Source organism: Gekko japonicus, unplaced genomic scaffold (assembly GCF_001447785.1).
Source record: "Gekko japonicus isolate JY-2015 unplaced genomic scaffold, Gekko_japonicus_V1.1 scaffold143, whole genome shotgun sequence".
Lineage (NCBI taxonomy): Eukaryota > Metazoa > Chordata > Lepidosauria > Squamata > Gekkonidae > Gekko > Gekko japonicus.
Genome location: NW_015175974.1, coordinates 1,700,724 through 1,717,022, shown reverse-complemented (window position 1 = coordinate 1,717,022; position 16,299 = coordinate 1,700,724). Strand labels below are relative to the sequence as shown.

Below are 16,299 nucleotides of genomic sequence, written 5' to 3'. Positions count from 1 at the left end.
GGTCAGAACAAACAAATATGGTTTGTCAGGAAGTTAGTAAGCCACCATTTAAAAGTCTCCCTCTGAAATAAAGCAAGGTATATGTATCATCTCACCCCAGAACATCTCTGTCATAAAATCAGATTTGTTTCCAGTAGTATTAATAAGATATTTTTTTATTTGCCACCCATGAACACAGAACTTGAGTTCATAATAAACTACAAGAAGTCCAATAAAGAAGTATCCCCTCCCCCAGCCTTTTTTTTGCTAGTAACAATTAGGCTTGCCAAGTCCCCCTGGGGGGCGGGGAAACCCCCGCCCCAAAGGCCCGTTCCCCTCCACCGGCGGATCGGGCCCCGGGGGGAACCCCACCCCAACGTGCACGTCACCCATAAGTGACGCGACCACGCCGGGCATGCTGGGGGCGGGGCCACGGTCATCCGAGTCCCCCGCTGCGACGAAGATCGCACCTGGCAACCCTAGTAACAATGGACTTGATTACAGCTTGCAGCACATAAAAAGCAACAGATACTGGAAATTTACAAGCGCATGCAGACTACAACACTTACCAGTGATGGGTTACAGTGATTAAAGGCTGAACAGATACCTATTCACCAGTCCGTCCATTAACCACCCACTATGGTGTTTGCTATCTTCCACCCTTACTAACCTGGTGGTCGTATTATGCAACAGCAATGGTGGGAGATCTCTGTCTCTGCAGTAACTTTTCCCAGCATGGGAAGGACGCAATAGTGAGGCCAGATATTTCCCCTTATATTAAAACTTCAATAGTATGTACCATGTTTCCTGTGCTGCTTGCTCTTTTTACTAGTCCTGCACCAGCAATCATATCTACAGGAATGTTGACTTATTAAGTAATAAAAATTCTTTATTCTTTGGTTATTGGGTCATGAAGCCTGGAGAGTATGATATTCTTTGTATTTGCAATGATTAATGGTCTACATTATACTGTAGCAAAGTTTTTACATGGAAACAGGAATAGTGTGCCTAAGCGTGCTAAAACGGTTTCTTTAGTGAAAACTGATATTCATAATCATGGAAACGGTAGAATGTATTATTAGTGCAAAAAAAGTTATATATATATATACACGGTACCTTGATCAACTCTTCCTGATTTGGGATTTGAATGAGTGAAACATTTATCTCTGTACCCAAGCACTGGCATATAGCAGTAAGGACAGGAGGAAAGGGAGGAGCAACGGAATGCACATTGCAATAAGACAGTCACAGCACATTGAACAGAAGAGAAGAAAAAGATTACAGGTAAATTTCCATTCATATAGCATCAAAATGATAATAACTTTTAATAATATGTGATTTAACTAGTAGTTCTAAGGAATTGCATCAATACGCAAATCAAGCCACAGGAATTTCAAGGGGAAAAAAAGGAAAGCTACATTACTTACTAAACATGATCATGTCCATGGGCACTGCAGTTAACTGCAGACATGCAAAGAAGCCAAAAATGATATGCCACTGTATTATACCAAATGGAAACTTGTCCATTATGGGGGGGTGGGATTAAAAATTTAACAAATTTTTCATTTTAAAAAGGTTTAGCTCAATATATGCCTATTACTATTAAGATGAAAATACTTTGTGATGCCAAAATTTGGAAGCTTATATAGCCTTATCTACATAGCTAAAGCACCATGCAGAGCACATGTCATTTATCGTTAAGTTATTAGCATGCGTTATTTTGTTTCTGGGAAGTCATGTCTGGCAGGACTCATGCATTGTGCGTGGGTTGATAACCTAGTCTCATATGCACACCATTTGGTATAATGGAAATGTAGTTTTAATAGAAAATCACAGTAATGACTCCTGCTTAAAAAAAGAGTCCACATTTTTCTCACAACATTTCAAGTAAATTGAGAGAAGCAGGGGATTATTCCTGTGGAAGTATTCTATTGCACTAACATTGCCACTTGGAGGATAGCTGGATGCCAAATACTGCTGCATGTACCTGATTTACATATCATACCATATGTGAGCCAAATAAAAGGGGAAATTTGGAACAGAAGCTTCTACTTCGAGAAATACGCTGGGACATCTGCAAAATGAAACTATTTGGTCACATTACTGATAGGCACCATAAACTATGGAATCTGGCACAGTGCAATTCACATTTTGGGGAAATCTAGATTTTTTAAAAGAAAATTGGGGTTTATATTAGAAATATAATATTTAAATGGTAAATTGAGTGTTTGCTATGGTAAACAGAGTGCTATTTTCCCCACCACCGGAAAAAATGGTGGGATGGGACACCCTCTATGGGTGCCCCTAGAATTGGACCCCCTGGTCAAATCTTTTTGAGACTTGGGGGTTCATTTGTGGAGAGGCTCCAGCAGCTATACTGCAAATTTGGTGCCTCTTCCTCAAACCCCCTGCCCCCCAAGCCACTGAATATACCCTAGGAGAGATCTGCCATTGACTATAATGGCCCCATAGGGTATAATGCAGCCGAATATATTCAGGAATCCCAAATGTTTCCTGATATCAAAACCAATCCTGATATTCGGGAATATTTGGGTATAGTAAATATATTCGGCTCAGAATATCCTGAATCCGAATAATACCAGATATTTTTCTTTACACACCCCTAATTATGATAAAATTCCCAAGTGGATTCTAGATTTTGTTCTGCATATGTGACAAAAGTAGGCCCACTGAGAAGAGGAACTGGAGGGACAAAATTCCTGGGACCCAAGTCAGCGGGAGGGCCCCTGAAGCCATTGCCATGCAACATTCAGAAGGCATCTCTGTTTATTTTTCTTCTAATGCAATTCTGCACTGCACTGCACTGCAGGCAGAGCACAGTAAACAGCAGTAGCTGTGTCTTCTGTCTGCACCTTTCTGCACAGTTTACTACAAGGAGGCAAACACCTGCATAAAATTAGAAGTGGGGAGAGAGAAATGTAGGCAGATCATGAAAGGAATAGCAAAATGAAGGAGGAGAAAAGTGTGGAAAAGTGAAAGAGAAATTAAGCAAAAAGGAAAAGATTTATTTTCTACACTTCCCCCTTCTCCTCCCCTTCCTCTTCTTTTCTTCCTGTCTCTTTTCCATCTTCTTGTGGGGCAGGGCCTTAATTAGAAGCTGATATATTAAATATATATGTTATTTATATATTATTTATATTGTTTTATTATTTATGAATGTTTTTATTATTATGCTGTTCACTGCCCTGAGCTGTGTGTACACAGGGGTAGGGCGGTCTATATATTTGAATTATAAATAAGTAAGTAAATAAATAAATAAATCGAACTACTCCTTTGCAAGATCTGGTTGAGCAAACAAAACTGTGGAGCTGGATGGAAGAAAACATGAAGTTTTTGAATTACAGCCCACTTCATCAGATTTGAGAATTACGTCCTATATCAGTACACAGATATGTATGTGTGTATGAACATAAAATATCAAAATCAGACACATGGTTTGGATCGGAGTCATATGGGGGGAGGTGGAATCTTAGACCTGGGGCCCAGGGTAGCAGCCCTGCATAGTTGTGCTGCTTTAGCTTATTTATACTATAACATAGTGGTAGAATACTTTACTATGGTGTATATCAGGGTATAAAAAGGAATGAGTCCTGATACTCCCTCTGATGCTGTCTTCCACCTTGACTAACTTAGTGGTCATATTATGCACCAACAATGGTGGGGGATCTCTGTCTCAGCAGTAGGGATCCCATTCCCCAGGTGGGGGTGGGGAATCCCTCACTTTTGTGGGCTCCTGCCCACTACCGGTCAGGTGGCTGGCAGGGGGAAATCCCCCCAACGTCACACGCAATACACTGATGTCACCTATTTGTGATGTCGGTGCATCTGTCATGTCAGGGTGACACTGTTTTTTGGGGGAAATTCTATTGTTTGAGGCCATTTTTACCATAGAGTTTGCCCAAAAAGCATGATGTTGCCCCTGACGTTGCTTCCACCCCTAAATCCCCCCGCTGGTGCGACAAGGGGACCTGGCAACCCTACTCAGCAGTAACTTCTTCCAGCATGGGAAGGAGGTAGTTATGAGACCAGATATTTCCCCTTACATGCCCTATCTAAGAGGCAGTATTAATATTGCTCACAGTACATTATTGCTCACAGTACAACTACCTTGGCAGCCACCTGATGACAGGGAACTTGCCTATGCTATCATGCCTTCCGACATGGAGAGAGGAGAAAAGGAACAGACTGCATGTTGAAACTGCTGCTGTTGATCATCTTCTGAAAGACGGTGTGCACTAACCCAATATTGGGGTATTTCCGACAGTAAATGCCATGGCATAAACAACTGCAGATTCTTCCTTTATTTATATAGCACAAGGCTTCACTATCTCAAATTCCCTTTATACTCTACCATAACTTGAAGCAATGCAGTACCCAACTTTGCTAGTAAAAACTGCATAATCATCCATAAAATTATACTTCCCAAAATATCCTACCATCCCTTCTCAAGTGGTCTACAGTAATATAGTACTCTTATAACCTGATCCACACCATTAGTCACACTGCAACCAAAGGACATCTGTTTTAAATCCAGTACCTTCTGTTAACTGGGGTGTGCAACAAGCAATTAAACATGCAGCTACTCTCTCAATTCAGCTGGAGCACCCTCCCCAATTTTCTACAGTACATCACAAGTTGGAAATATTGCAACTTCTGCTATCCTCTTTCATGACCTATAGATTTATTATATTTTCAAAACATAATTTCCCTTCATTTCCAAACAACTTAGTTTCTAGAGTATTACCCAATATAAACCATGTGGAGAGGAGTAACTTCATATTAAAACTGCTTATGCACTCATAACTTAGTAACCCAGTAATCACTATCCTACATTACCAATGACAGAACAAACTCACTCCTGTAGCTCTCATATGCACAACCAATATATGCAGAAGGGATCATTTCTACTTAAATACTGTGCTGATCATGAGCATCCACAAAACACAGATTCCAAGTTAGAATCTGGATACTAACTTTCGTCTTGGTGGCATTACCAATCTCATGATTCATATTTCTGGTAGTTCGTAGTAGAATTAACTGGGACAGCTGTCAGAGGCATTTTTGCATCTGTTCTACAGAGAGAAAATTCTGCATCAAAGATGCTCATATGCAACAGTCGGCTGCTTCCTCATATGGTCTGCTAGCTTATTGGTGGATGGTGCTGCCAGCTTTAAAAAACTTTAATCGTGTACTGGATGTCTGTGTGAAAGAGGATATGGATATGGATTCAGATAGATTCCCAACTGGCAACTGATAAATACCCAACACTTGTGAAGCACAGTCCCACTCCAGTGAATCGCTGCACAACCCTTGGTGTCAGTTAAAGTAAGCCAATGACAAAAACCATCTGTGCACCTGCATTACAAGGAAATTACACATTAAAATTTTGGGGACACGTCCATATAGCAGCTGTATGGAACGGGCTTTTTAAATGACTGTAGGGCCTGTTTCTGCTTGGCACTGTAGTGTTGGGAAGGAAGGGCTCCTTTCCTGAGCTGAAAAATCCCCAGGTGAAGTGATATGCCTCATTCCACCTGCAGCTCAAAACCAGGTCAAATAACTCCCCTTGGGGCAGTTTTGGTTTGGGAAAATGGAATGGGGGAAGGGAAGGCAGGAGCTCCTCCTCCAGTGTGATGAGTCCCAAGCCTAATTGGGCCCCTGTGGTCCTTTAAAAAGCAGTTCTTCTCAGCTGCTGTGTGGCTGTGGCCAAAGCAAGTTGTATCTGGGGAACCCAACATGTTAAAAATTTAGCATGTAGTTCAGCCTTTAGTGTGCGCAGTTTCCATTCTAACAAGGGAAAGTTTGCTCTTGAATATGGCTTTCCCTTGACAAATGAGGCTGACTTTTACCTATGCAGTTATCTTGGGAAAGCAACTGGACACCACTCAGCCAAAAGTATTACACGAGTTGGTATCCATGTGCTATATAGTTACAAACTGAAGCATAATGCAAGAACAAACCCTCAACCGTCTTTTTTAATATTACTTAGGTGTGTAGGCTTTTAACTAGTCTTACTAACCTCCTCGGGCAAAGCTATTGGACAGATTTACATCCAAATGTCCTGGCACTACCTGCTTAAACACAGTGGACATTCTTGAAGCCCTCTTTTCAGTGCCTAAAGTCAGCCAAAAAGAATGGAGAGATTAAAAATACAGTATCATTCAGGCGAACTACCGAGATTTTTATTTGTTCTAAACCCAAGTAATTTAAAAAGTCTCGGTTTTATGCTTTACAAATGTAATTGCTGCCAGTTTCCTACACTTAAATGTCATTTCACAGTATTAGAAATTACACGTATACAATTGCAGCATCACAGGTTAGGTATGGCTAATGCAATCCAAATATTTAACAACAAATGAAGCAAGGCATGCACAATTTGGGGACAGTATTATGTTATGAGAAAAGCCAGGATTTAGATACTCTTGATATCACCAACTGATTAAGCCAAATGGACATACTTTGCAAGTAGCATGCTCCTGTGTCTAAAACAGTAGTGTTACCTTTGTATGAACCCTATCAGGTTGCATCACAAGACAACTGAAACAGAATATTAATGCATTTCTTAATGGCATCATCCAGACTTACCCAAAAATATATATATTACATTTTTAGCCTTAGGGTGGCCTAAAATGCAGAACACGCCCCATGTTTGTAAAAGTGCATTAAGTACTCCATTGCTCTGGCACATGCCTCTAACAGTTACATCTAAGCACTGTACTTTTGCTCACCTCGCATTATGATATTTATATTATGTCATGTTATTTAACTTCCAAAATGTGCTGGCATCATGAACAGTTTTTTTTTTTTAGATTAACAATATGGATACTGAACCATTTGGGCATTGGCACTGAAATAGACAAAACTAACACAACAAGAATTATATTTCACTGCAACTGTACAAATGTATAACTTTACCTGGAGACAAAGCAATTGTTGGCCTGACAGTGAGAGTGTTATTGCCATTCATTTTGCAATGGACTGAAATTGCATTCAATAAGGCTTGCAGGTATTTTTCTTGTTCTATGCTGCTTGATGATTCTAGTGATGTAGGAGCTATGGAAATGAATGTAGAGAAAACAATACATTAAAAAGGGAGAGTCAAAATAGCACCCAGTATTGAACCATAGAAGTAATCTCTTATATTAAAAAATAACTCAGTAAATCATGCCTCCATACATTAGGAGGAAATTCAATCAGTCAGTCTTTCCATGTTCACTACTAATATTTATTTATTTATTTATTTATTTTTACACTTATATCCCGCCCTCCCCAGTGGGCTCAGGGCAGCTAACAGAGGCCAGATCATTAGTCTAGCCATAAATAAAAACATATAAAAACAATAAAAACATCAAAACATCAAGACTAAAGTGCTCTATCCAGTTACTAGTGTCCTAGATCAAAGATGGTATCCCCACGACTCGAGCTGGTATTCTCAGCGTACATATTCAGTGGCGACGGCCTTTCCGATGTAATTCCAAGTTCTTCCTAGGGCCCCGTCAATGCCTCCATTCAGATGTCTTGACGGTGGTGGTATAGTAGGGCGGCGGCTCCTACTCAAAAGCCTGGTGGAAGAGCTCCGTCTTGCAGGCCCTGCGGAACTGCTCAAGGTCCCGCAGGGCCCGGATCTCCCCTGGGAGCTCATTCCACCAGGTAGGAGCCGCCACCAATAATACCCTACCCCTGGTCCCAGCCAGTTTGACATCCTTGGGGCCCGGTATAACCAATAGATTTTGGGCCCCCGACCGAAGTGCTCTTGGGGGAACATGTGAGGTAAGGCGGTCCCTCAGGCTAATTAGACTTAGCATAGTTTATACAAATGCCTTCCTCATTATAGTACTGGACCAGTTTATCCAAAAGCCCTTTCAGGCCAATTTGGGTCAGTGACAACAGAACCATGTCATCTGCACACATTATCGGTACCTTAGTTTGACCTATTGCTGGGGGCATAAATTCCATGCCCTCATGTCTGGCTGGATGACCACACTTCTGGTAACATGGGAATGCGGCTTAATATGCTAATGAGCGGTGCAGTCAGGGGTGTGGCCTAATATGCTAATGAGTTTCTGCTGTTGGGTGTGGCCTATTATGCTAATGAGTTCCTGCTGGACTTTTTCTACCAAAAAAGCCCTGTTCACTACTAATAATTAGACTTAGCATAGTTTATACATATTATAGTACTGGACCAGTTAATCCAAAAGCCTTTTCAGGCCAATTTTGGTCAGTGACAACAGAACCATGTCATCTGCATACAACATTATCGGTACCTTAGTTTGACCTATTGCTGGGGGCATAAATTCCATGCCCTCAAGTCTATGAAGTATATCATTAATATACAGGTTAAATAAGGTGGGGGCTAAAATACAGCCTTGTTTTAACCCCTTCTGGACAGGTATGTCATCAGTTAACACACCTTCTTTCCCAACCTTAACCTTTACAATGGTATTTTGATGCAACTGACTTATCAAAAAGACCAACCTAGGATCAATATTAATATTTAGCAGTTTCTACCATAATCTATTCCTATCAAGGGAATTAAAGGCCGAGGCCAGGTCAGTAAAGACCACATATAGCGCTTTCGTTGGACTTCTAATAGAGTCAGTAGCCAGAGTATATAATTTTTGACAGTGTTCAATTGTAGAATGCCACTTTTTAAACCCTATTTGCAGGGAGTGGATTAGATTATTCTCGGTAGCACAATCCTCTAATTTATTTACTATATAATTTAGAAGCAATAGACAACAAACTGATCGCCCTAAAATTATTTCAAGAACAGCTGTTCTTGCAAAAGAGCAGTTTCTGTCAGAGCTCTCTCAGCCCCACCTACCTCACGGGGTGTCTGTTGTGGGGAGGGGAAGGGAAAGGAGTTTGTAAGCCCCTCTGAGACTCCTTTGGGTAGTGAAGGGCAGGGTATAAATCCAATCTCTTCTTCTTCTAGATAGATGATGCTAAGCTTTTGATTGTGCTACTGCCCCACGGAGGGGGGGGGGAGGCCAGAGAAACAGGAGTGCCAGATAGATGGAAACCGTCACTGCCTTCAACTCAATGCCTGGTGGAACATCTCTGCCTTACAAGCCCTGAGGAACTGCAATAAGTCCCACAGGGCATGGATGTTCTTCGGCAGAGAGTTCCACTTGGTTGGAGCCAGGGTGGAAAACTCCCTGGATATCTCTTGGGCCAGGGATCACCAGTAAGTTCTTATCTGCAGAGGACAATGCTCTTCGGGGGTATACCGGGTTAGAACAGGCAACTATAAATAAGCATGATGCATGACTAAACTTTGTTTGTTCAGTCTGATTATGAGAACGTAGTATCTGCCATATTAGGTCAGCCCAATGATATCCAGGATCCTGCCTTTGACGCTGATATGTACAGGAGACTTTAGAAGGAAGCAATTAGGCAAATAAGTAATCCAACTCATAATTAACTCCTTGATTGTATCTCAATAATTTTATTCCAGGTATTAGGTCTTAAAGTCACCATTCATTTGTAACTTGAAGCATTTTGCAGAAAAATAAAATAAATAACATTAAAATATATCCCAGAGCTTATTAGATATTAAAATCCATGACCTTACACCCGTTGCTATATCTTAAGCCGTGACTGATGATTTTGGGAAGACATGGCAAAAACAGATAAATATAGTGCTGCCTCTTTCTGTGTCTCTAAAATAGCCTGCACAGGAAACATTCCCTCACCTGATGTTTGTGCATTTTGAGATTTGAAAAGACCAACAACTCCTTTACCATGAAAGCCACCAGCTCGAAGCAGGAGTGTGCTGGTTTTGGGGTTTTTCCAACAGACAACTGGTAGGCGATTATGTCGATAACAGCGTGCTACTCTCTGCAAGCTGCTGTCTTGCACAGACTGAGGTACCACGAGTAGACCTGGATAGCTATATCAATGAGAAAAGGAAAAAAGGGTAATTAGATGGCTCAGGTGTACTTTGAGGCTAATGAAAATGACCAATATAATTTGGGGGAATGCCATTTATGTTTTTCTATAGAGGCGGTGAATTTGTCTGAAAACAAATGAAAAACTCACCAATTTGCCAACGCTCATCTGCTCACCCGAGACTTTTGGTGGCCCCGGGTTCGGGCCGACGTTGACCGGTATGTGAGCACGTGTGATGTCTGCCGCCGGGCCAAGGAGGTTCCTGCCAAGCCCTCCGGCCTCCTTCGTCCGCTCCCTGTCCCATCGAGCCCTTGGGAAATCATCTCGATGGACTTCATCGTCGATCTTCCCCGCTCACACGGACATTCTTGTATCTTTGTGGTGGTGGATCTCCTCACAAAGATGGCGCACTTCGTTCCTTGTCCGAAAATCCCCACCGGGCCGGAAACTGCCCAGCTCTACCTCCATCACATCTTCCGGCTACATGGGGCCCCAGCACAGATCATATCAGATCGAGGCCCGCAATTCTCTTCCCGCTTCTGGCAGGCATTGCACCAGGGACTGGGGACGGAGGTTCACCTGTCATCCGCGTACCATCCCCAAACCGACGGCCAGACGGAGAGAACGAATGCCACTCTTGAACAATATCTCCGCTGTTATACCACGTACCAACAAGACAACTGGTACTCCTTGTTACCTTTGGCCGAGTTCGCCTACAATAACGCGGTGCACTCGTCCATCCAAGTCACCCCATTCGCAGCCAATTATGGATATAACCCCCGCTTCTTCTTGCCCGTTGGACCCCCATCTGACGTTCCTGCTGCAGATGCCAGGATCCAAGAGCTCCATGCACTTCACGAGCTCCTTCGGGAGCAATTACAACATGCCAAGGAAGCCTATAAACGGGCAGCGGACCGCCACCGACAGGAAGGGACACCCCTGAAAGTCGGCGACCTCGTCTGGCTCTCCACCCGGTACCTCCGCGCTCCTGGCCGCTGTGCCAAGCTCAACGCTCGCTTCATTGGGCCCTACAAAATAGACGCCCAGATCAACCCTGTAGCCTTCCGTCTTGTTCTACCAGATCATCTCAGGATTCACCCCGTATTCCATCGATCCCTCCTGCAATTGACAGCTCCTCCGGACCCGAACCGGGACACTCCACCAGCACCCCCACCTCCTGTCATGATCGATGACGAGGAGGAATACGAGGTGCAGCAGGTCCTCGATTCCCGCCTTCATAGGGGTGTCCTGCAGTACTTGGTGGACTGGAAGGGCTATGGTCCTGACGATCGATCCTGGGAACCTGCCTCTCACCTGCATGCCCCGGACTTGGTCCGGCACTTTCATACAGCCTACCCGGACAAACCTGGCCCTTTCGATGAGGGGGGGCCTGAGGGGGGGGATAGTGTCATGCCTGCCCCTGCTGATGTCATGCCTGCCTTTGCTGATGCCCCTGAACAGGCTCCTGAGGACCCTGAACAGGCTCCTGAGGACAGTACTGCAGCAGAAAGGCAAAGACTGGATCCTGTAGCTGAAAGCTATCTAAGTGGTGAGGAGGATAGAGCCTCCCAGGGAACACCTGCAAGGGATCAGTCTCTGCTGCAGCCCAGTAATTCATCATCAGACTCGCCTCCACCTGTAACCAGGCTCAGGAATGTAAGAAGACAACAGCTGAGAGAGCGAAGGCAGAATGCACGCATGCGTGCCAGAAGATCTCTTAGCCCTGATTACTGACAGGATCCTGTCCTCACTCCTGGCTAGCTAATGAGTTGATTAGCTAGCACTGTATATATGCAAGTCTGTTGCCAGCAGTCATTTGTGCTGGCAACGTCGTTTGTTCAGGACCTGAATCCTTGCATCTCTGCTCCAGACCTTGTGGAATTCTTCTCGGTTTGATCCTCGGCTTTTGACCTTTGGCTTTGTTGACCCTGCGTTCATCTCTGACTCCTCTGGTATTGTTGTGATTTATGGACTTGAAACTTTGGTATGTCTGACCCTGCTTTTGGACTGTGATTTAAACCTGCTTGAACCTTGCTACCTGATTTGCCCGGCTTGACCTCGGACTGTTCCTGGACTTTTGCTTGCTTGTGTCACGCCCCCTGGTCCTGCCGTGACACATACTATTTGTCCTTTTAGAAGCACAGTTAAATTCTTTTTTAGTTTGCCAGGCCTTTCCACTCTTTTAATCTCTGGCTTTTGTATTACTTGCTACTTGTTTTTATACATTAATTAGTTGATCCTACTGTTGATTTAAAACTGTTTTACTTTGGAATCAGTTGCTTGGGGGTAAGGTTTCCCTTGCTTGAAAGCTAGTTGAATTCGACTCTAGGGGGTAGTGGTCATTTCCATTTCCAAGCTGAAGAGCCAGCGCTGTCTGAAGACTTCTCCATGGTCATGTAGCCAGCATGAGTAAACGCTGAGGCACACGGAACGCTGTTACCTTCCCACCGAATTGGTACCTATTTATTGAACTGCAATTTCTTGCTTTCGAACTGCTAGGTTGGCAAGAGCTGGGGCCAGAGACGGGAGCTTACTCTGGCACTAGGGTCTCAAACTGCCAAGCTACAGACCTTCTAGTCTGCTACTCAGCATCTTAACCTCTGAACTGCCGCAGCCACCGCTTGGGGGATAGGATAGTCCAAAACAAAAACAACTAGGGGCAATTTATAAAGCTTTATGTTAACTTTTGAGTCTGTTGCTCACCTTAAAGTATAAAAACTTGGTTTAAATGTTCTTTAGACACTGCCTCCATTTTCTTCTAGCATATTAAATGACTGCTTATTTTCCCCTGCATTTACCATTTTCATAGCTCAGTGATACTTTTTAAATATCCTCAATCCAATATTTTGTTATTAGTCTGAATAGTGTACTTGGGGTTCATGAGAATACAGCAAGAGGATCACTACAGCAACAGCAAGAAACAGCATGTACATTTCATACTTGCCCTTGACTGATTGTTTATAGACACTACCTTTTATGAGTAAGACTGTTTAGATGCACTGAATTAACATACGAAACCACTGCCAGGACTTTGGCGCTGACAAGCAACTGTCTCTGGCTTGCATCAAAATCCATTTATACAGCTCTAAAGCTATAATATGCAAAGTGATGGTTATATAAGTTTTAAAAAACTAACCAATTCAGAAAGTAAAGCAGCTACAGCTGGGATTTTTTTGTTTTGAACAGAAAAGATTCCATGGAAAGTTTTACAAAACAAAAAAATGAATCCAGGTATGTACAATCATTCATAGAAAATTAAAGAGCATATTTCAAATCTTGCTAACAAATTCCTGTTTTTAGAAATACGCAGTACGATTGTGCACTAGAAACATGGGGCAAATTAAAGGTAAACAAAGCTCTTATGAAAACTTCTGAGAAAAAAGAGTTATCAGACTTGTGTGCAGATTTATTTTACATTTTCTGCATGAATATTAGGCCCTGGAATAGCTGTGCTGAGATCTGCCAATAACCAGGAGGAAACAAAATGCCTTGACCCTTTAATAGAGCCTTAATGTGGGGAAATGAACAGGTGAAACTTTTCATGGCATGAAGGTAAATAGATCACCTGGTAAATAACATTCTATTCATTCTCTTTTAAGGGGGCAGGACATTTTTGGCAACCCTAGCTAAAGCTACCTTCTTCTCAACTGTTTAAATACTATCAATATAGCTGTCAATATATAATTCTTGTGGCCAAATCTGTGGATACCAGACACTGATGCCATAAACAGACCAGACAGATCTTTCTACAAACCTGAAAATAGCTCTGTTTGCATAACATTCTGAAATCTAAAAATACATACATGTGGGGGGGAGGACCCCCAACAAGAGCTTTAAGAAATGGATGCCCTCAGTGGCCATTGCTAGGCAACCAAGGCAGCCTTTGAGCCTTGGTTTCTGTCGGTAAAAGGAAGAGGGAGGGGGCGGGGCCCTTTCCAGGGCTGTTTTGGATTTTGAGGGAGGACTTACTGGGGACAGACCCAGCAGCAACCACAGGACAACTTGCTACTGTGCAATCTGCATGACTCACCCAGGCCCAGCTGCTTTCTACTTCTCAACAGCAGCCACCCCATGAAAGCCAATGTGGTGCAGCGGTCAGAATTTCAGATCAGGGTCTCGGAGACGCAGGTTCAAATCCCCAGAAGCTCCCTGGGTGACTTTAGGCCAGTCACACACTGTCAGTCCAACCCACGTCACAGAGTTGTTGTGAGGAAGAAATGGAGGAAAGGAGAATGATGCAAGCAAGCTATTGTGAAGAAAGGTGAGGCAAAAATATCAATATAGCTGAAGATGTGGGAGAGATAAAGAATAGGTTGAATGGTGGGTAGGAAAGGTGGAAGGAAGCAGAGAAAGGTGGCAATCTGGGAGTTGTCATGAAGAGAGAAAGAAGAAGTGGGAAGGGTGATACGGCACTGTGAAGTCGTCGTCCCCCCACAAGTCCTTGCAGGTTCCCCACTGGGCAACTCTGTCTGGCCTGGTAACTGTCACCATGTGACTGGTCCATAGTTCTCCCGGACAGAGGTTGCCAGGGGGAGGGAAGGAGGGAAAGTTGAAGATGGGGAGCAAATAACAGTAAGTTGGCTGGTGGGTAGAAAGGAGAAGCTCTTGGGTTTTTTTACCCACTTGCATGAAGTTCTGGGGAAGGGGGCTGGAGGAGGCCATGAGAAGGAGAGAGGTAGAAATCAGGATCCTACGAAAAAGATGACCGGGTGCATCCTCAATCTCTGTCACTTCTACCTCTTTGGGCACAAAAGTTCCTCACTGCTGAGTAGCAGGAAAGCCTTGCAAAGGATATGAGAGGCTTCTCTGAACCTGTCTTGCATGGGAAACGACACTCCCAAGATACTCAGCTAAGCGGCTCAGCAGTACTTTCCTCACTGATTAGTAATCCCACCCCCCATCCCCAAATCGTAAAACATTTTGGCTTGCGAAGAGAATATGGGTGATTGGTTAAGAAGGCGCAGGGATGAACCCTATTGTAAGTCAGACTTCACAGGTGAATGATGCCGTCTGGAACTGGAGAAGTTCAAAGGAGTGTAGAATCCAGGGAATGGCTTGGCAGTACATTTAACAGGGAACTTTATGAATCTTTAGGAGGACCCCCTGGAAGGTTTCAGAAGGCAGCTGGGTAGATCTGGCAACTATAGTCTTCAATAAAGTGGCTTGTGATCAGTGGGAGCCTGTTCTGCAAACCATCCCTGTATGGTCTGCAAATATATTTAAGTCTATTCATATTTCCACTTGGACATGATTACCTGTTTTTTTACGGCAAATCACCAACACATTTAATAATGGGCAAATGCACCTTCTAGAGCAGAACTGCCAACTGTAATAGTCAGTGAGAACACTATATGATAATCAGATAATTCTGCAAGTACTGTAGTATATTTGTGTGCAGGATTTGCACAGTTTTTGTTTTTCCTGCAAATTTTATCTGTATTTTATTCATCTGATATAAAAGAATTGTTATCTACTTCTCCCAAAAACACTTCAGATGGCAAACAATACGACATTAAACCTGATATAACAATAAAGTCGATCAATTAAAACAAAAAAGCAATATAAAACCCACATTAAAACACTCCTGCCAGCTTTCAGTCAAGTAAAATTAAAACTATTAAGCAGTATTAAAAACCACAAATAAGCAGGGATTATTACTATTTGGAAATGCCAAGGATGCGGAAGGGAAAACCCCCCTAAAAACTCAAAATAAGATCAGCAAAATTCCCGAGTGATTTTTTTTTAAAAAAACAAAACCTTCTTTCATTTGCAGTGTGCCATCTGCGATGTATATAGTGGCTAATGAACTGTATGTCATATGACTTAATTTTTTTAAATAACGATGACATGTCATTTGCTCACCTTCTACAAAGAGAATACATTCTATTCAATGCAGTTATTCGGAAGTACTCTGTTTTTGAGCGAGAAGAGCTATTGCTGATGGTCCCCAATCCCAAACGCTGATAATCTCTGAAACATGCTCTCTCCACTAGCTGCTCCATGGTTGATTTTTCTGATGCCTTCAAAGTACCACTGGTGTGCATTTCACTGTCATCTGAAACTAAAGTTGCAATATTTTGCTCATTTGGTATTAGCAACATCGATGAAGCAAGCTCACTGAAGAGCAGAGCATGTTAGCAGCATTCAGATAATGCCTTCTTACCTGAGATATCATCCTCCTCATTGCACCCAGGACGATTTGCCCTTTCTTCTACAATTGTCCCCGTCTTCTTCTTCAATAAGTACTGTCGGCCAATTGTCATTTTCCCTGCACGTTTAGCTCCTTTTACAATTGTTTTTGAAAGAGTGCTACAATTTAAAAAAAAGCCAATACAATTATAATTCTTGTTATGTTAATTTTCACATAGATTACAGGGTCTGCTTGCAGACCTTTATCCCGAATGTTAT

At 42.8% G+C, this 16,299-nt stretch overlaps 1 protein-coding gene across 1 annotated transcript in view; it reads right to left on the bottom strand.

Moving 5' to 3' along the window:
- SBF2 (SET binding factor 2) overlaps positions 1-16,299 on the bottom strand; it is a 339,576-nt gene that overhangs the window by 35,738 nt on the left and 287,539 nt on the right. Inside the window, exons 25-30 of the mRNA XM_015426108.1 lie at positions 16,055-16,200; positions 15,754-15,952; positions 9,696-9,892; positions 6,916-7,053; positions 6,020-6,115; positions 1,096-1,158 (exon numbers count right to left, since the gene is read on the bottom strand). Coding sequence (XP_015281594.1) covers positions 1,096-1,158; positions 6,020-6,115; positions 6,916-7,053; positions 9,696-9,892; positions 15,754-15,952; positions 16,055-16,200 — 839 coding nt within the window. The remainder of the gene's footprint in view (positions 1-1,095; positions 1,159-6,019; positions 6,116-6,915; positions 7,054-9,695; positions 9,893-15,753; positions 15,953-16,054; positions 16,201-16,299) is intronic.